General features: G+C 46.2%; 1 protein-coding gene across 1 annotated transcript; it reads left to right on the top strand.

Moving 5' to 3' along the window:
* The first annotated feature begins 5,202 nt into the window (after positions 1-5,202).
* RGS13 (regulator of G protein signaling 13) lies at positions 5,203-19,356 on the top strand. Its single transcript, XM_029081002.1, has 5 exons — positions 5,203-5,226; positions 9,761-9,807; positions 10,521-10,582; positions 15,804-15,970; positions 19,034-19,356. The coding sequence occupies exons 1-5, from the start codon at positions 5,203-5,205 to the stop codon at positions 19,220-19,222; spliced, it is 489 nt and encodes a 162-aa protein (XP_028936835.1). The 3' UTR covers positions 19,223-19,356.
* The last annotated feature ends 4,497 nt before the right edge of the window (positions 19,357-23,853 follow it).

Below are 23,853 nucleotides of genomic sequence, written 5' to 3' on the forward strand. Positions count from 1 at the left end.
GTGCTTTAAAGCCGACGGTAAGGAGTTTCTGCTTGATGGCTGGTGGATGGGCCGCCATTGAAAATTCTTGAGGAGCGGGGAGACATGGACTGAACGTTTTTGTTGATAAGTCATCTGTGCAGCAGAGTGAAGTATGGACTGGAGTGGGGAGAGACAGGAGGCTGGGAGGACAGCGAGGAGGCTCATACAGTAATCAAGGCGGGATAGGATAAGAGCTTCGATCAGCATGGTAGCGGTTTGGATGGAGAGGAAAGGGGGGATTTTTAGCAATGTACATAGTAGTTTGGTCTAACATCAAGCACCTTAGTTAAAAAAAAAACTGCCAACTGCCTATTTTTTTTAAATCTACGCACGGTTTACACTCTGTAGAATATAGGTAACATACTCAGGAAACGAGGAGTACCAAAGGAAGAAAGGAAAAAAAAAAATCACTCAAGTTAAACAACAGGAAAAATTTTGGAAAAATCTAAGGAGCAGCTGCTTCAGTGCCTTAAACAAAGGAAAACAACGCATGAATGATGACCTATAGGAGATTTGGATTCTCAATCTGACAAGCCTCTGCAATACGAGATAAAGCGTTCATAAGCCCAAAATAGACCTGTAATTTATAAAGTGGAAAATGTTATTTACTCAACAAGACCTAGGCCAGCCAGGGTATTTGAGGAAATTCTTTATCCCTGCCAAATCTGCATTCTTCAGAAAGCACAAGATGATCTTTACTTTAAGGACAATGGAACGCTTCAGTGTATCGCAGCGAGCTATATGAGAAACTACAAGCCTGGTTCTGTCCCAGCCCAAGGGCAAACGGGCTGGGGAAAGGTTGGGAAAGGCTCTGGGGAGTGTCAGGGAGAGGCTACAGGGAAGACGCAGTCAGGGAATTGATCAACCAGTGGCATTTTTTGAGACCCTATTGTGTGCAGAGCACTGTACTAAACTCCTGGGAGAGTACAATAGAGTATGTAGTTATAATCCCCGGCTTCAGTTAGTTTAGGATCTGAAAATGAACCCCCCTTGTGTGGACACAAAAATCAGTCCTTGCATGAGGAACAGATTCCAGTGCACAAAACACGATTTGGGCGGGTATACTCTCCCAAACTCTTGAAACGGCGCTCCACATACAGTAAGTGCTCAAATATGATCGACTGATATGCGTAGGGAGAGACCAAAGTAAGATGGCAGAGCGTATTGCTACCTAGTATGCCTAAGGGGAAGAGCATGGATCAGGGTATCAGAGGGACCGGATTCTAAATCCGGCTCTGCCGCTTGATGCTGTGTGACCTCGGACAAGTCACTGAACTCTGTGCCTCAGTTGCCTCATATGCAAAATAGGGACTAAACAGTGAGTCCCATATGGGAGAGGGGCTGGTTCTGACCTGATTATTTGGTATCTGCCTCAGAGTTTAGTGCAGTGCTTGTCGCAGAGTGTGTAAAAGAAATACTAGTATTGTCATTATTATCAAAGACCATTATTATTAATAAACCTACTTTTAAAGCCGTGAAGGACTGATTAAATAATGAATTTGCTAGAGTCCTTTTTTTTTTTTTTTGAGATACAAGTCTATTTCAAAATGATCCATCCTTGAACTACATATTACTCTTCCTAGAGTTTGGAGTCCCTGGGAATATATTCTCAATAGAGAGATACCATAAATTCCTTGTAGCCAAATGGAAGCTGAAACTTTAATTCTCTAACAAAGAGGAATCACAAATGTTTCTTTGAAACTGATTTTTGCCCCTCCCTTCCAGATTTTTAACAATTCCTTTCAAGAACTGTGTTTCACGACCCTCCATCCTTATTTTCTTTACCTTTAATAGTCTTTTCCTATTTAATCTTCCTTAAACGTTCAATTTACAGTGAACCTGTTTTTATTTCTATAGGAAAATGAGCCCCAAACTGTGTTGGTTTTATAAGTCGTGTAAAGAAGAATCAAAAGGGCTCCCTTCAAGGTAAGTAGCAATAACATTTAGGTCAGATTTTTAGGGTTTTTTCGGTTTCTTAAATGGTTTCGGTTAAGCACTTACCCTGTGTCAAGCACTGTTGTAAGCACTGGGGTAGATGGAAGTTAATGAGATCAGACACGGTCCTCGTCCCACATGGGGCTCAGTCTAAATAAGCCAGAAGTTTATTAAGTTTAACATTATTGCAGAATCAATTGCAGTATGACGAACTTGAATTTAATGTTTGCAATTGTCACTTTACACACCATAGGTGATTTCACTGTCAATACAAAAGACAACTATATATTTTATATATAAATAGATACATATTTAACCATAGAGTATGTGTTGTTATAGCTGCATAAGAGATCGAGTCAGGGATTCATTTTTATAAATTAAAACATCTCGCAACTAAGAAATAATTCTGAAGAAGCCAGATACCTTCATATCGCATCAGTTCAAATTTTTCATGGTATTTGTTAATCGCTTACTATATGCCAGGCACTGTACTAAGCACTGGGGTAGATACAAGATAAGCAAGCTGGACACAGTTCCTGTCCCACAGGGAGCTTGTAGTCTTAATCCCCATTTTCAGATGAAGGAACCGAGGCAGAGAGAAGTGAAGTGACTTGCCCAGAGTCCCACAGTAGACAAATGGTGGAGCTGGAATTAGAACCCAGGTTCCAGACCCATGTTCTAGGCCACAATGTTTCTATGCAAATTCAGCTTGCTCATTCAAATGTATTTTCACCTTTGCACTGGGACCAACTCAGAGAAGAATTAACCCAGAAAAAACGTAATTCAGCTTCCCCCATCTTACATTCATTGTCCAATCAATCCAAATTAGGGGAAGGTAATTCACTAAAATAATTCTATGATCTTTAAAATATCTTCAATCAGCAGGCTTGTATTTATTTGCTAGGCAGCAGTGTTCAGCTTTTCCACTGAATCTAGCCCGTGGACTGTAATACTTCTGTGAATGATACCATTTTTATTTAAATTTCCAAAGCCTGGTATTATAAGTACAGCAACCCAGGACTTTGAGATCATGGAAAACACTACTACGGCTCAATATCGACTACAGAATCTGAACGCAACCTGGTAACCGACTGAAAGATACACTTCCTCAATAAGGAGTTTTTCCTTGGTTAGAACTAAAACAACCTTTCAAAGAGATCTTTTTCTCAAAACGGTTCTCTGCAGGTTCACCTGAAATCTCTCTTTGGGTTTCTTACTTCTCTTTTACCTGTGTAACTTCTATTCGTCTAACTCGATTCTTTAAAATTATGCTCCATTCAGCTTATAGTGTCCTATTAGACAGACCACAGGCCCGGAAGTCAGAGGACCTGGGTTCTAATCCTGGCTCTGCTACTCACCTGCTGCGTCACTTGATTTCTCTATGCCGCAGTTCCCTCAACAGAAAAATGGGATTTATTACCTGATCTCTCTCCTGCTTAGACTGTGTGACCTGATTATCTTGTACCTGCCCCAGGGCTTAGTGCAATGCTTGGCATTTTGTAAAACGCTTAAATACCACAATTATTATTATTATTTGTCACAGTGAAAACCTCCTGCCAGCCGGATGCTCTCAGGGGTCCACAGGTTGGCCTATTTTACTTGAAAAAGGTTTCCTTGATTTAATTTGATATCAATCCTACTACACTTCCTTCCCATCGACTCACCATTACATAGCCTAACCCAAATCATCATTCAGTAGTATTTATAATTGCCAACTGTGGATATTTTAGGGACTCTTTAATCCAGAGCCCCTAACAGACTGTAAACTCCTTAAGGGCTGGGCATGTTAAGTACCAATTCTGTGATTTTGCACACTCCCAAGCACTCTGTACAATATTCTGTCCACAGTAAACACTCAATAAATTCAAATAATTGATTAAAATGTTTGCTGTCCTGATAAGATGTTGTATTTCTCTTCTTTCAGTGCATCACTTTTCTAGCTCTCTTTGTTTCTCTTTGACATTTGTCATACCACAGATCGCAATCCCTGAACCGTCGGGGACTCACAGTCCAAGGGAGAGCGGATATTTAATAATAATAATCGTGCTATTAATTGTTTACAAGGTGGCAGAAGCCGCGTGGCCTAGTTTCAATCCCAGCTCTGCCACTTGTCTGCTGTGTGATTGTGAGCAAATCTCTTCAGTGTGTTTGAGGAACCACACTTATAAAGCAGGAATTAAAACTGTGAGCCCCATGTAGGACATGGACTGTGTCCAACCTGATTATCTTGCATCTATCCCAGTGCTTATACCAGTGCCTGGCACCTAGTGAGTGCTTAACAATTGCAATTAAAAATAAAAATCAGCAGGATTTTACTGAGCCTTTACTCTGTGCAGAGCACTTTCTGTAAGGTTTTGGGAAAGCACGTTAGAATGTTGGAGTCCATGTTTAAAGAAGGTGAAAGTTTCACGGACGTCTGGTGGCCAACCAGCAGACACTGTGGAGTGACTGTGGGCAAGGAAAGATGTGGAGGTGATTACTAGACTGTAAGCCCATCCAAGAGCAGGGACTGTCTCTATCTGTTAACCGATTTGTACATTCCAAGCGCTTAGTCCAGTGCTCTGCACAGAGTAAGCGCTCAATAAATACTATTGAATGAATGAATGAATAACTGAGGATTCAAAAGAGTTACCACCTCAGTCACAGATTTGTGTGTTCACCCTGGATTGAAGAGATCAGAAAATGGAAGCGGCAGACAGCAAGAAAGAAAATTCCCCAAACATGATTTGGATGAATCAGTATTTGTTCAAATGCACAGAGATCACGACCTTCAACGGGCATCAAAAATGAGCATCACTTCACAATTCCTATTTTCTTTGTTGTGGTCCAAATGTGAGTCTTTGACTCCAGTAGGATGGTGGAAGATAAGACTTCTTTGCCTTGGTCTACTTCCAATTTTCCCGCCTAGTAAACCGAGATTCCCCAGTCAAATCCCTCAGCTTCCCGTCTGCAACAAGGCAGTCAATTCCAGACGTTTCGATCAGTGGTTTTATTGAGCACTTACTATGTGCAGAGCACTGTACTAAACCCTCGGGAGAATATCATACCACAGAATCAGCAGACATGTTCCCTGCCCATAAGGAGCTTAGGGTCTAGGGGGGAGACAGACATGTCTCCTCTCACCTGATTCAGCCAAACTCTTGTCTGATAAGCGACCAAATTAAGTCCAGAAGGATCGAGCTATGTAACCGAAGACAGAAATGTCTAGACACACTTGTCGATTTGAGCCTGCTCTCTGCGGTAGTTATGGATGTGGTCTGTGAGGAGCAGGTATGTGCAAATACATACAGTATTTGTGTTTTCTCTCCATGGAGCAAAGGGTTATTTTAGGTTATTATTCTAAAAGCTCTAACAACCAAAGAACAGTGAGTCAGACAGCAATTCATGGAAATGTTTTTTGGTTGGTTTTTTTAAAATCAATCATCCAAATTACACTTTCCTGTTAAGCCCCAGCGCTGATGCAAACCGATAGGCGTAACCTAGCAGGAACCTTTTAAATTTTTAGAAAGAGATCAGATTTAACCTTTGCAGAAGTCCAAACGTTTCCTCGTCTTCACCCTGTGATTCTTTTTTGGTTCTGCTTTTCAATCTTCGCTTTAGTGAACAGGTCCTCAAACTAACTGCAGCGGTTTACGTATACACTGAGTGAAGTTTCATGATGCCTGGGGAGAAATCTACTTCATTCCAGTCTCCACTTACCTGTTCTTTGGTGTCTTTCTGAAAGTATGCAGTGTTTCCTAATGGCTAGAGCATGGGCTTGGGAGTCAGGTGATCTGAATTCTTATCCCCTTTCTGCAAACACTTGTATGCTGTGTGACCTGGGGAAATTCACTTAAATTCTCTGTGCTCTCAGTTACTACATCCATAAAATGGGGATTGAGACTGTGAGCCCTATGTGGGACAGGGACTAGTCCAATTCAAATATCTTGTATCTACCCCAGCGCTTAATAGAGTGTCTGACACATAGTAAGTGCTTAACAAATATCTTGTAAAAATAAAATCCGCCGTGTATAATCAAAATATATCCAGGCCAGTTGCATGAGACAAGTTCGGGTGAGTTTCTGATTTTCAGACCCTGATAAAGGTTCAGAAGCATATTCTGTTCCTGAATTTGTTGCTTCAGATATTCAATATAAATACTCATTAGAGGAAATTGAGAGGGAGTGTTCAAAAGGGCCTTGGAAATCAGAAATTAATATCACTAACAATCAGTTAATGGTATTATCTTGAGGCATTTATAGTCAGCACTTAGAACAGTGCTTGACCCATAGTAAGCACTTAAATGGAATCATAAATACAATAAAGCCTTCAAAGTTAGAGTTTGTGGGGGAAAAAAAACCAAAAACTTTTGACTTCTTATGATCTTGGATTAGGGCCCAAATCGGAGAAGTCTGTGAAGAGAGCTTATTCTTCAGATGAGCCTAAAATGAACGTAGTTGATTTGGGCTATTAGTAAACTGAACGGAATAACTTCAGGAGCTAGTTGATGTTTATTTTTTGATGGTATTTGTTAAATGCTTACAGTATGTCAGGTACTGTACTAAGCAATGGGGTAGAAGGTCACACAACAGACAAGTGACAGAAAAGGATTGGAACCCAGGTCTTTCCGACTTCCAAGCCCAGAATCTACCTTTAGGCCGTGCTGTTTATTGCCTTTCGGTATACTAAGTGGGATCCGGATATCTCGGCTACTTCAAAAATACCATTTTGCCTTTTAGGTCATCTTTTAGGGATAGTGATAATCTTAACTTGGTTTTTATAGAGTGTTATTATTCTCAAAGCAACCTCACATTACTCATCTCATCTTTGCCCTCCCCACAGCTCGGTTAGGTAGGTAGAAAAGCAGCTATTATTAGCCACATTTTGCAGATGAAGAAACTGAAATGCTGAGAGGTCAAGTGGCTTATCTAACATCACACAGCAGGCTGGTGGCAGAGGCCTAACTTGAACCCGTATCCTCAGTCTTTGAATCAACTCCCTTCGACTACATCTGCTGCTTCCCAGAGTAGAGGCAATAATAGGAAAGGTATTTATCATGTGCTTGCTGCGTTCAGGGAGCTGTATTGAGGTGCTGGGAAAGAATGCGAGGGTGGAAATTTGACGTATTCTCTGGGCCTTGGGGGGGCTCACAGTCTAAGAATAAAAGGCAGGGAGAGAGGGCTGGCGGCTGGTACGTGAGGAGTGGTGAAACAGTAAAACACAGAAACAAGGTGAGGAAAAGTTCCCAAAATGAAAAACAAAAAGCAGAAAAGTACTATGGCTAGTGGAGAAGAATTTCAGACTTCCCTCAGCTCAGTGGAACGATAGACTCGGTTCACCAGGTGTATGCATCCAATCCGCCCATATACGTGCGCTAGCGAGATCATACAGACAGGATTAGGAATGTCCTTCTGGAACCATGTGACATTAGTCATGTTTATCGAATGCCTATTATGTGTAGGGCCTTGTACTGAGAACTCGGAATAGTTGTGCCCGTACGCACTGGGGCAAGTTTTCCTCAACGGGGGATTAAAAATAAAATTTATTTGTTAGCACTTACTATGTGCCAAGCACTCTACAGTGGGCTAGAGACCGGAGAATCAGATCGGACACAGTCCCTGTCCCACAGCGGGCTCCCAGTAGGAAGGAGAACAGGTATTGGATTCCCATTTAGCAGGTGATGAAACCGAGGCCCTGAGAAGTGAAGTGACCGCGCCAAGGCCACACAGCAGGAAGGTGGCAGAGCCAGGATTAGAACCAGGTTCTCTACCAAGTCTGTGCTTTTTCTGCTAGGCCATTCTGGGATAGGATGGGTCGTACTTTCACAGTTCTGCTCACGGCCCAGCAAGGAGAGAGGGTCCTACACTTCCTGTAAGAGATGTTACTAACCTCTGTGCTCTTTCCACGTCTGAGATCTCAGTCAGTCAGTCCTGACAACAGGCCACCGAGAGGTCAGCCAAACCAAGCCATATTTCCCAGAGGACAGTGGGATGCAAAAGAAGCAGCACGGCTTAGAGGAAAGAGCTCAGGTCTGGGAGACCGAGGAACTGGGTTCATTCAATAGTATTTACTGAGCGCTTACTACGTGCAGAACACTGTACTAAGCACTTGGAACGGACAAATCGGCAACAGATAGAGACAGTCCCTGCCCTCTGACGGGCGCACAGTCTAATCGGGGGAGACGGACAGACAAGAACAATGGCAATAGATAGAATCGAGGGGATGAACATCTCATTAAAATAATAGCAAATAAATAAATCGAGGCGATGCACATCTCATTAACAAAATAAAGCGACCTGGCCAAGGTCACACGGCCGGAATTAGAATTTAGCCTCATCTTCACCCCGCCGGGCCATGCCGACGCTTGAGGGGGTCGGCGTCGTTTGGGTTTTTTTTTTTTTTTTAAACATATATGGCGTCCGCTACACACTTTCTACGAGCCGGGCACTAGAGAAGCAGCACGGGACGGTGGCCTCCCGGCTCAGTCAAATATTTGCCGTGCACCCTGCTCAAGTTACTTCACTTCTCTGGGCCTCAGTTCTCCTGTGCTCCCTCTTACTTAGACTGGGAGCCCCATAAGGGACAGGGACTGTGCCCAACCTAATTCATTCACTCAAACATTTTTATTGAGCACTTACTGGGTGCAAAGCACTGTATTAAGCGCTTGGGAGAGAACAATATAACAACAGACACATTCCTGCCCACAATGAGCCCTCAGTCTAATTCATGTGTATCTACCCCAGCACTCAGAACAGTTTTCAGTATATAGTAAGGACTTAATAATAATAACGTTGGTATTTGTTAAGCGCTTACTACGTGCAGAGCACTGTTCTAAGCGCTGCGGTAGATACAGGGGAATCAGGTTGTCCCACGTGAGGCTCACAGTTAATCCCCATTTTACAGATGAGGTCACTGAGGCACAGAGAAGTGAAGTGACTCGCCCACAGTCACACAGCTGACAGGTGGCAGAGCCGGGAGCCGAACCCATGACCTCTGACTCCGAAGCCCAGGCTCTTTCCACTGAGCCACGCTGCTTCCAAACGCAAAATGGAAATACCAATTTAGCGAATACCATTGAACAAAAATCCAGTTTAAATTCTGTAGATTTTTCATCGCAACATAATCAGGACGGACACTTATGGGACTCGCAGTCTAAGAAGGTGAGAGAAGGTATTTAATCCACATTTTACAGATTAGGAAACTAAGGCACAGAGAAGTTTAAGTGACTTTCCCAGGGTCACCCCTCGGGAAAGTAGAAGAGCCTGTATTAGAACCCAAGTATCCTAAGTCTCCATTTCATGCTCTTTCCACACTTATATTAGAAAGCAAACGTGTGCTATTCAAACAAGCATTCTAAGATGGCCCAAGAGATTCATAAATAAATATCACGGTACTAAGAGTAATGGTATTTAAGTATTTATGATTTGTCAAACACTGTTCTAAGCCCTGGGGCAGAGACAAGACGATCAAGCCGGATGCAGTCCCTGTCCCACGTGGGACCCGCAGTCTAAGTAAGAGTAAGGACAGGTATTGAACCCTCATTTTACAGATGAGGAAACCGAGGCACAGAGAAATCAAGTGAATACGCAGCAGGCAGTTGGCAGCAGAACCCAAATTAGAAGTCAGGTCCTCTGACTCCCGGGCCCGTGGTCTTTCCACTAGGCCACACCGCTTCTTGTAGTCAGAAGTCTGTTATGTGTCTGTTATTCCAAGTTCACTAAGCTGTATCTTCAGGTAGCACAGAGTGGCAAATGCCCCACTGAATTAAATCACACCTTGAAGAAGTGTTATGTTGTTTCAGCTCATTTTCTCATGAACTTTCAAGTCCTTACCCCTGGATGTCACCGGTGCCCAGACTCTGGAGCACAGATGGTAGAATCGGTCATATTTATTGAGTTCTACTCTGGCCAGAGCCCTGGGCTTAGGAGAGTACAAAATACCAATATAAAATAGTTGGTAAACACGTTCCCTGCCCAAAACAAGCTAGAGAGTGAAGCAGGCATTAATAGAAATAGATATGGATATGTACATAATAATAATAATAATAATAATATTTAAGCACTTACTATGTGCCAAGCACTGTTCTCAGCACTGGGGGAGATACAGGGTGATCAGGTTGTCCCACGTGGGGCTCCCGGTCTTCATCCCCATTTTACAGATGAGGGAACTGAGGCACAGAGAAATCAAGAGACTCGGTCAAAGTCACACAGCTGATCCCTGGCGGAGCCGGGATTAGAACCCACGACCTCTGACTCCCAAGCCCGTGCTCTTTCCACTAAGCCTCGCTCCTTCGGTATTTGTTAGGCACTTACCAGGCAGCAGCACTGTTCTAAGCGCTGGGGTAGATACAAGCTAATCAGGTTGGACTCAGTCCCTGACCCACTAGGGCTCACCGTCTTAATCCCCATTTTACGGATGAGATCAGTGAGGCCCAGAGAAACCAAGTGACCTGTCAGAGGTCACGCAAGTGACCTGCCCCAACCGCGAATGGAAGGGATGGGGAATCGGGAGAAGAGAGAGTGGGGCGGTGGGGGGGGAGAACTGGGTTGGTTTGGGAATCAACGACCTTTCGTTCGATTTCTCAGCCTTACCTTGGATGAAGTTTTCCAGTGGTCCCGGTCTTTCAACGAGCTGATGAGCACTAAATGTAAGTCATCGGAGATTGACAGTGCTTTGCCCGCAGTGAGCACTCAATAAATAGGGTTGGTTGAATGAATTTACCCTGGCCTTGGTTAGGAGCCGGCTCATCCTTTATAAAAATGTGCATGTGGATCACCAAAGCGGGAAGCAGATTGGCCTAGGGGAAGGAGCACGGCCTGGGAGCCAGAGAAGCTGGGTTTTGATCCCAGCTTCAATAGTGTCTGCTGGGTGACCTTGGGTAAGTCACTTCACTGACCTCAGTTTCCTCAACTGCAAAACGGGGATTCAATACCTCTTCTCCCTCCGATTTAGACTGGGAGCCCCATCTGGGACTGTGTCTGACTTGTTTAACTTGTACCCACCCCAATACTCGACGCACACGGAACACTTAACGAGCACCGCAAAACAGAAACCAGGTAGAGTTGAGGAATCTATAGCTTATCTCTAAGTCTTCTGAACGGCAAATGTCATACGTTAAAAGAGGTAAATACGTGGAAACAGTTACGGGGCACACACTCAGCAAAGGACAAGATGATCACATCCTGTCTCTTAAGCCCACACTTGAATCCCCATCTGACAGATGTAAAAACCGAAGCACAGAGAAGTGACCTGCCGTCGTACAGCAAGCAGGTGGCCGAGCCTCGATTAGAACCCAGGTATCCTGATTACCATTCCCGTGCTCTTTCTACGTAGCCACGCTACTCCTCTGTTTAGCGTGCACAGATAGTGACAATTACCAAAGTTGAATCTTACCTCTCTAAATTTAGGCAAAAGTGAAACAGCAACCTCCTGCAGTGCAGCGCGAAATGCTACGTATTTAGCAATCATCCTGGTTATTTAGGCCTGTTTGACTTTTGAAGATTGGCTCTCCAAGAAAGGCTTCCTACAACTAGTCAGCTCCGCTCTTCCGTCCTCACAGAAAATGGCGTTCTCCCTGGAAAGACCAGGTGTAGCCTAGGAACTCTGATTGTTGAACAGATGTTTCCATTTACAGCCCCATTTGAAAGCGATCAGACATCACCGGCACCACTTCCAAAGAACTGCTGATCAGGGCCCTTCAGAAAATAGATTCTTGGCCTTCTTGTAATTAGCGTGTGTGCTGCTGTGGTGATGTCCGCATTTGGGAATCACGTCCTCCGTCTTTGGGAACGACGTCCTCTGCCCTCGAATTTTCACCGGTGAAGATTTGAAAGGGTTCATCAGCTACAGTTGTACCAACTTCGAAAAGGCCGCGGGGAAAACAGTGGCTGCTTCCAGATTACTCCTATTCACGTGTACCCTGCTTGTTCCAGGGACTGAAGCCAACCCAGATTGAACATGCCAATAGCCTTGATATTAATCAGATACTTCCAATCAATCTCTGGTTTTCCTCAAGCGCTGATTGCGTGCAGAGCCCTGTACTAAGCTCCCGGGAGAGTAGTCTACAACAACGTTCCTGCCAACAGCGAGTTTAGAGATTACGTGACCATCCGCTTTAGCCTTAAATCTTCCTGCCCTCTTGTTATCACGTTGTAACGTACGGAAGGGGTAGTTAATCCTGGCCTTGGAATCGATCAGGATTCCAGCTTTGGAGACGCTGCTGCCTTGTTTGGGAGGAGAAAGTGTTAGTCCAAAAAACGCCTATTTTAGAAATGAGCAAACGAACACCAGGTGACTTGCTCAAGGTCCCCCAGCAGACCGGTAACGGTGTTGGGGCTAGAATAATAATAATAATGTTGGTATTTGTTAAGCGCTTACTACGTGCAGAGCACTGTTCTAAGCGCTGGGGTAGATACAGGGTAATCAGGTTGTCCCACGTGGGGCTCACAGTCTTAATCTCCATTTTACAGATGAGGTAACCGAGGCCCAGAGAAGTTAAGTACCTTGCCCCCAGTCACACAGCTGACAAGTGGCAGATCGGGGATTCGAACCCATGACCTCTGACTCCAAAGCCCGTGCTCTTTCCACTGAGCCACGCTGCTTCTGGGTCTCCATACTCGATCATCAGTCGGTGGAATTTATTGGGTCCTGAGCACTGACTGTGTTCAGTACACTGTCAATAATCACTTGGGAGAGTACAATAGTTAGTAGACATGATTCCTGACGGAGCTTACTCTCTTGTAAGGGAAACAGACGTTAAAATAAGTCCTAGAGAGTGGAAGCAATGAAAGTGTAGGGTTATGGATATATATGCTGTGAATGTATAGATGTGTTACGGTGCTGGGATGGAGTATCAAAGTGCTTTGCGGGGATGGAGTTAAGTACGTGGATCAAAAGCATAGTTTAGAAGCCGCACGGCCTAGTGGTTCGAGCAAGGGCCAGGGAGCCAGAGGGACTTGGGTTTTAATCCCAGCTCCGACACTCGTCTGCTGCGTTTGACCTTGGCCAAGTCACTTCACTCCTCTGTGCCTCAGTTCCCCCATCTATAGAATGAGGATTAAGACTGCGAGCCTTACGTGGGACACGGACTGCGTCCAACCTGATTAGCTTGCATCTCCCTCGGCGCTTAGTACAGTGCCTGGCGCATAGGACGCGCTTAACAAATACCACTAAAAAAAAGGTGATATCGAAGGGAGGGAGAACAGAGTGGGTTCATGAGGGGTTAGTCAAGGAAGGATTTTTGAAGGGCTTTTAAGATGGGGATTGCGGTGTGACTTAGTGGAAAGAGCACGGGCTTGGAGTCAGAGGTCGTGGGTTCTAATCCCGGCTCCCCCTCTTGTCAGCTGTGTGACTTTGGGCAAGTCACTTAACTTCTCTGTGCCTCAGTTCCCTCATCCGAGAAATGGGGATTAAGTCTGTGAGCCCCAAGGGGGACAAGCTGATTACCTCATATCTACCCCAGCGCTTAGAACAGCGCTTGGCACATAGTAAGCGCTTAACGAAAACCATTATGCCGCCCCCAGCTCTTTCCTCTGGGCCAGACGGCTCGGCCTTAGAACAGCGGAACAATAGATTGAACTCCCGTACCGTCACCAAAAAATGATGCAACTCCAGTAAATAAAAGCACACACTGAGAGTGGGTGACAACAAGTCATTACTTGTCCCCTTTCCCGCGTCCCAGAATAGCATCAAGCAGTCGCCGAAGTTCAGTGGGACGAAGGTGGGGTAGACCCAGCTATTGGAAGCATCAACCGGAAACTCCTCACCGTCGGCTTTAAAGCGCTCAGTCGGCCTTGCCCCCTCTTACTTGACAGCGTTGGTATGCGTTAAGCGCTCACTGTGTGCCGAGCACCGTTCTAAGCGCCGGGGTAGACGCAGGGGAATCAGGTTGTCCCACGTGGGGCTCACAGTCTTCATCCCCGTTTTACAGAGGAGGTAACTGAGGCACCGAGAAGTGAAGTGACTTGCCCACAGTCACCCAGCTGACAAGTGGCTGAGCCGGGATTCGAACCCACGACCTCCGACTCCAAAGCTCTCGCTGCTCTCCTAATGCCACCCAGCCCACACCTTTCGCTCCTCTGATGCCAACCTGTTCGTCTATCTTGCCGCTGCCCTCTCTTCCACATCCTGCCGCTGTCCTGGAACACCCTCCCTCTTCATATCTGCCAGACGATCACTCTCCCCACCTTCAAAGCCGTCTGGAAAGCACATCTCCTCCAAGAGGTCTTCCCTGACTAAGGCCTCATTTCCTCTTTTCCCACTCCCCTCTGCATCTCCCTGACTCGCTCATTTTATTCATCACCACCTGCCTCTTACGTTCATATCCGTAATTTATTTATTTAGAGTAACGTCTGGACTGCAAGCTCCCTGAGGGCAGAGAACGCGTCCGCTGTATTGTTGTGTTGTATTCTCCCAGACGCTTAGTACAGTGCTCTGTGCCCAGCAAGCACTCAGTAAAAACCATTGATTGATTGGATTGGAAGCAAAGACTCTTCTTTCTTCGTAACGCTTGCCCTCCATCTTTTATTTCTAAGTGTTGAGTCCCATCCTCTGCATTTTCTCTTTTCTGTATGCATAGCCTCCCCCACCTAGATTGTCAGGCCCACGGAAGACAGGGACCTGATCGGAACCGTTTTCCTCGTATTCATCCTGGAGGTTAGTTCAGCGCCTGGCACCTAGGTTAGTTAGTGCTAGCGTAGTTAGCGTAGTTAGTCACGCTGGTGTTAGCGTAGGTTAGTGCTCAACAAATACTATGATGGGTTAACTAGCTAGAAAACTGATTGTGGCAATCAACTAAAGGAGCACCAAGAAAACAGGAAAACAGCTTAAAGCATACCAATAAACCAAATGCTTGATCTAATATAAAATCTGCATTGCACTACTGATTACCTGTAGCCCTTTGTATAGATCACGAGCAAATTCTCCAGAATGTTATCTTTTTTTGTTCACTGCGGCATTTGTTAAGTGACGACTATGTGCCAGGCACAGTTCTAACCCCTGGGATAGATAAAAGGTAATCGGGTTGGACACGGTCCCTGACCCACGTTTCCCCATTTCACAGATGAGGTAACTGAAACACAGAGAGGCGAAGTGACTTGCCCAAGGTTACACAGCGGGTATGTGGTGGAGCCAGATTTAGAACCCACGGATTTAGAACCCGGTTCCTCTGACTCCCAGGACGGCGTTCTCTCCAATAAACCATACGGGCGTTAGGAAGATAAGGAGAAGCGTATTATTCAATATTAATAAAGCACTTAATAATACTATTATTATAGCATTTGTAAAGCATTTACTATGACTCAGTCACCGTGCTGAGCGCTGGGGTAGGTACACATTAATCAGGTGTGGAAAGAGCCCGGGCTTTGGAGTCAGAGGTCATGGGTTCAAATGCCGGCTTTGCCACTCGTCAGCCGTGTGACTGCGGGCGAGTCACTTCACTTCTCTGCGCCTCAGTTACCTCATCTGGAAAAGGGGGATTAAAACCGTGAGCCCCACGTGGGACAACCTGATTCCCCCGTGTCTACCCCAGCGCTTAGAACGGTGCTCTGCACATAGTAAGCGCTTAACAAATACCAACATTATTATTATTATAAAGTTCCTCACATCAGGCTCACAGTCACAGTAAGAGGGAGGACAAGTATTAGATCCGAGAAGTGAAGTGACTTTTCCAAGATCACCCAGCGGACAAGGGGCAGAGCTGGGATTAGAACCCAGGCCCTCATACTCCCAGGCCCTTGGTCTTTCCATTAGGCCTCGCCGTTTCTCTGGGGGACTTTAATTCCACCTTAATTAAATGTTTTGGGATATCTGTTTTGCCGATGTGAGGTACCAAGTTCCCCAGGATGAAGTGATTTCTCACTTACGTTTAGATGGTCCGGTGTTCTACGGTGCCTACTTGAAGACAGAGCACGGTGATGAAAACTTTCAATTCTGGATGGCCTGCGAAACCTACAAGAAAATCTCCTCACGGAAGCGAAGGCTCTCTAAGGCCAGGAAGCTTTACAAAATCTACATTCGGCCCAAGTCTCCCAGAGAGGTAAGGTGATCAGCACCAAACAGGGCAGGCTCGGGATTTGGGGGACGTGATCTCTGATAAAGCAGCCCTGTCTCCCGGGATCCGAGGAGTGGCTATTTAGGGACCCACTCTGTCACCCCAAAGAGTCAGGGGCCCTAAAAGAAGCCCTAAACGTTGCCTGCCTCAACAGACTCAGACTCGACTCACCAGAGGACCGTGTTTGGGGAGTATCCGTCTTGTGGTATATGGAGAGGCAGCGTGAACTAATGGTTAAGATCCCGGGAGTCAGAAGGACTTGGGTTCTAACTGTGGCTCTGCCACTTGTCTGCTGTGTCACCTTGGGTGAGTCATTTCACTTCCCTGGGCCTCGGCTACCTGATCTGTCAGATGAGGATTCAGACTGTGAGCCTCATGTGGGACATGGACTGTCCAACCTGATTACCTTGTAATAATAATAATAAAGTTGGTATTTGTTAAGCGCTTACTATGTGTAGAGCACTGTTCTAAGCGCTGGGGTAGATACAGGGTAATCGGGTTGTCCCACGTGAGGCTCACAGTCTCAATCCCCATTTTACAGATGAGGGAACTGAGGCACGGAGAAGTGAAGTGACCTGCCCACAGTCACCCAGCTGACAAGTGGCAGAGCCGGGATTCAAACCCACGACCTCTGACTCCCCAGCCCGGGCTCTTTCCACTGAGCCACGCTGCTTCTACGAGAACGTTGATATTTGTTGAACACTTACTAGGTGCAGAGCACTGTTCTAAGCGCTGGGGCAGACACAGGGGAATCAGGTTGTCCCACGTGAGGCTCACGGTCTTCATCCCCATTTTACAGATGAGGGAACTGAGGCACAGAGAAGTTAAGGGACTTGCCCACAGTCACACAGAAGTGGAAGAGCCGGGATTCAAGCCCATGACCTCTGACTCCCAAGCCCGCGCTCTTTCCGCTGAGCCACGCCGTTGTATCTACCCCAGCGCTTAGAACAGCGCCCGGCACACAGTTCAGTGTTTAACAAATACTGTAATAAAATAAAATAACCAAGGGAAAAATCGATTACCACCCTTAAGTGGCCAGTGTGTTGGTCATGCATTAGTTTGTTCACTGACACGCCTAGAGCCAACTATTATATAAGCCTCCCCACCGACCTCTCTGCCTCTAAGCCTCTCTCCACAGTCCAGACTTGACAATACTGTATGAATTATTTTTCTTAAAAAAAAATATAATGATCAATCAAGGATACTTACTGAGCACTTTAAAGCACTGTGCTCCGCTTGGGAGAGTATAACGCAAATAAGGTGCTAGACTCATTCTCTGCCTTCAAGAGATCTCTCTCTCCATTCCTCCAGAAACTCTAGTAGTTGACCTTTGCTCTCCACTTGAAGCTGAAGCTCCAGACCATTGACTTTAAGGCACTCAGTCAACTCTCTCCCTCCTCCTTCTCCACTCTCTTCTCCCACACCGACGCAGCTCACACATTTTGCTCTTCTCAAGCTACCATTCAATCAATCAGTCCATTTACTGAGCCCCTCCAGTGTACTAAGCCCTTGGGGGAATACAGTGTAACGGAGTCGACAGACATTCCCTGCCCACACCGAGCTCACAGTCGAAAGGGGGAGACCGACATTAATATAAATAAATTACGGATATGGATGGGTGGGACTGAGGAAGGGGTGAATAAAGATAACAAATCGGGGATGCAGAAGGGAGTGGGAGAAGAGGAAATGAGGGCTTAGTCAAGGAGGCCTCTGGGAGGAGATGGGCCTTTTAATAAGGCTTTGAAAGCGGAGAGAGCAATCGTCCGTCGGATATGAAGAGGGAAGGCGTTCCGAGGCCAGAGGCAGGATGTGGGCGAGAGGTCGGCAGCGAGATAGACGAGATCGACCTTCCCATTGTGTCTGCTTCTCTTTCCTCCTGCCTCTGACTTTCTGCTCACGACCTCCCCCGTTACCTAAAATTCCCTTCCCCTTCACATCCAACAGACTACCGTTCTCCCTATCTTCAAGACTTTCCTCCTTTGAATCTCTAATCCCCCCGCCTTCTATCTCTCCACACCAACTGCCACTACAAAACTCCCGTGGCACCTCATCTCTTTATACTCTAATAGTTCTTTATTTTTTTCTTAATGGTACTTGCGAAAACGGCTACTATGTGTCAAGCACCGCTCTAAGCGTTGAGGCAGTTTTAAATTTATGAGGTCGGACACAGTCCCCCGTGGTACTCACAGTCTGAGTTGAAGGGAGGAAGATCTGACCCTCATTTTACAGATGAGGGAAATGAGGTACAGATAAATGAAGTGACTTATCCGAGGTCACAGAGCAAGGAATTGACAGAGGCGGGATTAGAACCCAGGTCCTCTGACTCCCAGGTCCATTCTCTTTCCTCTAGACCACGCTGCTTCAGTCACTCTCACACATCGTGCGTAATCCCACTAGATTATCAGCTCCTCGAAGGCAGGGTCTATTGACTCTACTGTATTGTCCCACAGGAGACACTCAATAAATATTAACAGCATAGCAACACGTAGTTTTGACTCTTCGGGTGAATATTCTTTGAGAAGGAGCATGGCCCTGTGGATAGAGCACAGACCTGGGATTCCAAAGAACATGGGCTCTAAACCTGGCTCCACCACTTGCCTGCTTTGAGACCTTGGGCAAGTCACTTAACTTCTCTGTGCCTCCGTCACCTCATCTGTAAAATGGGGATTAATACTGTAATCCCCACGTTGGGACACGGACTGTCCAACCTGATTATCCCGACTCTGCCCCTCGTCAGCTGTGTGACTGCGGGCAAGTCACTTCACTTCTCTGTGCCTCAGTTCCCTCATCTGTAAAATGGGGGGGGGGAGACTGTGAGCCTCACGTGGGACAACCTCATTCCCCTGTATCTACCCCAGCGCTTAGAACAGTGCTCTGCACGTAGTAAGCGCTTAACAAATACCAACGTTATTATTATTATTATCTTGTAGCTATCCCAGTGCTTAGTCGAGCGCCTGGCACGTAGTAAGCACTTAACAGAGACCAATAAAAAGTCAATTCCAGTGAAGTGTTTCCTTTGCAACATTCCCCACCGTCTTTATTTTTCAGATAAATATCGACAGCCCTACGAGAAAAGCCATCGATCAGAATATTCACGAACCCACCGAGGCGTGCTTTGACGAAGCTCAGAAAATTGTATGCCTGCATATGGAGAGGGATTCCTATCCCCGGTTTTTAAAGTCAGAAATTTACCAAAAACTCTTCCGGAGCCTTCAGGCTGACGGCTTTCGTGAATAGCACACCCACTGTCACCAACTGAAGGGTTCACAGTCCTCATAAGGACATCCTCTGAGTCATTAATTCCTATAAATGTAATCCGACTCCATGTATATGCAAAACGGGATGTTGTGAAGGTACAAAGATAGATTTGAAGCCCCAAAGAGGCGCTTGGTTACTCTTGTTTCAGAAACATTAAATAAAAAATCATTTGGTGTAAAAGTAGTTGGTATTATTTGGGCTAAATTCTCCCTTGGCAACTTGGGCAGTGCGTTCCTGGAAAATTATCCTTACCAGAGAACTCAGAACTCATAAGGTCTACTGGAAAAAGCGCAGACGTGGGGGGGGGGGGGGGGGGGGGGGTCAGGGCACGTGGGTTCTAATCCCAGCTCGGCTATTTGCCTTCCGGGGTGGCCTTGGCAAAAGCCGCTTAACTTCTCTGGGCCTCAATTTCCTCATCCACAGTAAGGGAATTAAATACCTTTTCTCCCTCCCATTTGGAATTTGAACCCAAAGTGAGCCAGGGCTTCTGCCTGACCTGACTTTTTTGGGCTCTTCCCCACACGGTACTATTTAACAAATACCAGTAATATTATTTTGAAGGAGAAACTAGCACAAGTTATTAACATTTATGTGTGCTGTGTATAAAAATACTAGGCGGGAAGAGTGAAATCCAACTGAAGCAGTTGATTGCGTACATTTCAGAGTCCATATACGTTACCAGACGATTGCAGATGGAGGTGGGGCGATCTGGGAGAGATGCGTCCACGGCTCCGCTGTGGATCGGAGATGACTCGACGGCATAAGACCGAGACAAGAATGCTTCCCAGAACATTCAAACTCTTGCTGAGGGTTTATTACCTCAACTTAGGCAGGCAACCAAAATGGAATTTGGGAAAGGGGGAATTCAGACTCTATATCTCAAACCAGAAGGTTTTATTCTGGTCACGTTTCTTGTAATCCTCTGATGAGAGCAGCGTGGTCTAGTGAAAAGACCATGAGCCTGGGAGTCAGAGGACCTGGGTTCTAACCCCGGCTCCACCACTTGTCTGCTGCGTGACCTTGGGCAAGTTACTTCTCTTCTCTATGCCTCAGTTACCTCATCCGTAAAATGGATATTAAGACTGTGATCCCCATGTGAGACACTGACCGTGTCTGACCTGATGATCTTGTATCTATTCCAGTGCTTAGTACAGTGTCGGGCATAGAGTAAGTGCTCAGCAAATACCATTTTCAAAAAATTTAGCGCACATACCTTGTGCTCACCACATCCTCCAGTCTGAGAACGAAAGGACCGTGAAACAGAGTTTCCATACAGGTGACAAGGGAATCTGCATTTCCACACTCCACCAGCCAAAACATACCCATCCCCCGGGGATAAGTGTCATGGAAAATATACCACACGGTTCCGTGAGGTTGCCTCTCTGGCACTTTGAAACCACATCAAAGGAATCCCGCATCGATCCCTATTGTGCGAAATTGCCAAATCCGCCATCCGAAAGACTGGAAATTCAATCACAGCCCCGGTTACTCAGTCGTAGCTTTCTGTGAGTTATGAGTGGTTTCTCTCCCCCTCGATGCCCGTTACAGATTCCGACTGTCCTTCACTTTTGTCTTGCAAAACCCACCAGTGAGAAGGAAAGAGGAATATTGTTCACATTCTCTCTCTTAGAGAGCCCAGGCCCATTTGCTAAATTGTTCTCTCCTTGCTCTTCTAATTACCTCCTGGGAAACTGAAAGAGGACTCATTGCTTTCTGGCACACAGCCTGGGAGGCTGCTTAGTGCTGTTTTTCCCCTTTAGGAAGGCAGAAGGAGGAGAGGACAGGAAACTCAGTCTGACCTTGGAAGCCCAGAAGCAGTTGGATTGAGGATTTCTCTTCAAACCCCATTCCTCGGATCACCCGCAACGATCCCTGTTCGTAGAGACGGGGGTCTTCCACCTTGGGACCATCTCTTGATCACCCACTCCCCAAAACCCCCTGATACCTTACCCAGATATCCCTAACTCTCAGCACCTAGAAAGGGAGGATGTAAGCCTACTTTGCTCTTATAAATTACTACTGATTCCCGTAATCCTTGTTAAGTGCTTACTATACGCTCAGCGCTGTAATAAATGCTCGGCTAGATATGAGATAACTAGGTTGGACACGAGGCTTGCAGTCCGCTATCTGTTTATCCCTCGCTGGCCCTGGATGAGAAGCGGCGTGATCTAGGAGAAGGGGCACGTGCCTGTAAGTCAGAAGGATGTGGGTTCTAATTCTGACTCCACCACTCGTCTGTTGTGTAACCACAGGCAAGTCACTTTACTACTCTGTGCCTCAGCTTCCTCATCCGTAAAAATGGAGATTAAGACAGGAGCCCCATGAGGGACTGGGACTACGAACAATATGTTTACCTTGTAACTACCCCAGTGCTTAATACAGTGCCTGGCACATAGTAAGCACTTAACTGGTACCGCAAAAATTATTATTATTAAGATATCAGACAGAAGAATCAAGCGGTGAAACTGGGTGATGAAAGGCCAAAAAAAAAAAAAAAAGGACATAGTGAGAGAAATTCTGCTTTATTATATAAGGTGGGTGGAGAGCCTTGGGTAACATTGGTTTTTAAATCAGCAAACACCAGGTTCTCCTGTCACAGATCCTCTATCCTCAAATAGCGTCTCTCTCATGGGTGTCAGGCAGCAGAACCAATGTGATCTTCATCTGGAGAGGATGCCTTTCGTGACTGATAACGGCTCTTCCGTCACAACATTTTCCATAAACTGCGGTTTTACGTTTAACCGTCTTCAGTCTTATCAGCCGCAGGAAAGCCGTTTCTGTTTAATGGCACGCGTCCGCCTCATTGAAACTTCCTCGCCGCGTTCGTTCTCGGCTCACGGTCTTAATCCCCATTTTCCGGATGAGGCAACTGAGGCCCAGAGAAGAGAAGTGACTTGCCCGAGATCACCCAGCGGACAAGTGGCGGAGTCAGGATTCGAACCCAGAGCCTTCTGACTCTCAGGCCTGCGCTCCATCCACTAGTCCGTGCTGCTTCACCGACTACTTGCCATCTACTGATCATTACTATTTACTGTGCACCATAATCAACATCAAATGGCGGGTCAAATTTGCTAATATAGTACTGGGAAATAATAATTATTACTAGTAAGGAGAATAATCATGGTGCCTGGTAAGCGCTTAATGTGTGCCTAACGCTGTTCTCAGTGCTGGGATAGACAGAAGTTAATCAGGTTGGACATAGTCCCTGTCCCACATGGGGCTCACAGTCTAAGTAGGAAGGAGTAGGATCGAATCATTTTGCAGCTGAGGAAACTGAGGCCCAGGGAAGTGAAGTGACTTACCCAAGGTCATGGAGCTAGAAATCGGCAGAGCTGGGATTAGAAACCAGGACCTCTGACTCCCAAGCCCGTGCTCGTTCCACTAAGCCACACTATGTCACACCTCCGGCCCTGCTTCGCTCACCCACCACTGTCCCGGAGGTCTTCTACGGTAGCAGAGGGGCAGGGAAGGGGAAAAGGGAAAATCTGTATTTTCACTTCCCCCCTCAAAGATGGTGGCGGCGGAGGTGTCACTGAAATTCAGGGGCGGAGAAGCCGCGTGGCCAAGTATCTAGAGCCCGGGCCCGAGAGTCAAAAGGACCCGGGTTCTAATCCCTGCTCTGCCACTTGCCCGTTGGGTGACCTTGGGCAAGACATTTCTCTTCTCCGGGCCTCAGTTCCCTCACCTGGAAAATGGGGATTAAGACCGTGAGACACGTGTGGGACAGGGACTGTGTCCAACTCGATTCGCCTGTATCCACCCCAGTGCTTAGTACAGTGCCTGCCACAGAGTAAGAGCTTAACAAATACCACGATTATTATTATTATTTCCTCAGACTTTCCTCTCTTTGCCAGGGTAGCTTAGCAGGTGAGCAAGTCCCCATGTCCAGGTGCTTTCCCATTCCTCCCGACTCGGCTGTGGATGACTTTTCCAGTAGTTGGGCTAAGAACCACCCACCCCTTATTCTCACGCTGGGAGGGCCGTGATTGCCACAGAGCGGCATCGTGGCAAACTCAAGAGCAGTGGCTTCTTTCCGCTCAGTGAACGCACCAAACACCGCCTCATACCGCAAAGAGCCCAGCGTCAACACAAACGCACATCACCACACAAACATCACTATCCCCTGCGAAACGAAATAAAAGCATCCTGGATACGGGCATCAGCGGTGGCACCCCCACTCCATCGTACTGAGGAGGAGGGAACCTCCAAAATGAAGCGATCATCTTTAAACAATTACCTACTTTAGGGACTTGAACCGAGGCTGGAATCCAGGGTAAAATAAAATAAAAGGGGTATTATAGACCCTTGTCTCAGAGTCCTGGAGGCGAAATACAAAAGGCTAAGAATAGAAGAAACCATTTCCAGACAAAAGATCAACTTTCTTCCTTGAGGCCTTGGCCCCGGATATTAATTAGCTTTTTAACATCGCCAGGGGGTGGAGGACACGACTGGGATTCTGAAATCCCCAAAGCTCTACACCTTCTGGTGCCATGTATGAACAGGTAACTCCTGGATGGTATAGGCATCTGTGATTCATCGGGGATTCCCTGCAAAGATGCAGTAGATGCTTTTTTGTGAGGAAAAAATAGATTTTTCTTTCTGACATCAAT

This window comes from Ornithorhynchus anatinus, chromosome 16 (genome assembly GCF_004115215.2).
Source record: "Ornithorhynchus anatinus isolate Pmale09 chromosome 16, mOrnAna1.pri.v4, whole genome shotgun sequence".
NCBI lineage: Eukaryota > Metazoa > Chordata > Mammalia > Monotremata > Ornithorhynchidae > Ornithorhynchus > Ornithorhynchus anatinus.

Bases quoted from the DNA above. Each gene is read 5' to 3' on its own strand.
- RGS13 (XM_029081002.1), top strand. From the start codon at position 5,203: ATGGATGTGGTCTGTGAGGAGCAG. The intron at 5,227-9,760 runs GTATGTGCAAAT...TGAACTTTCAAG, and splicing joins ATGTGGTCTGTGAGGAGCAG to TCCTTACCCCTGGATGTCAC. The intron at 15,971-19,033 runs GTAAGGTGATCA...TTTATTTTTCAG, and splicing joins GGCCCAAGTCTCCCAGAGAG to ATAAATATCGACAGCCCTAC.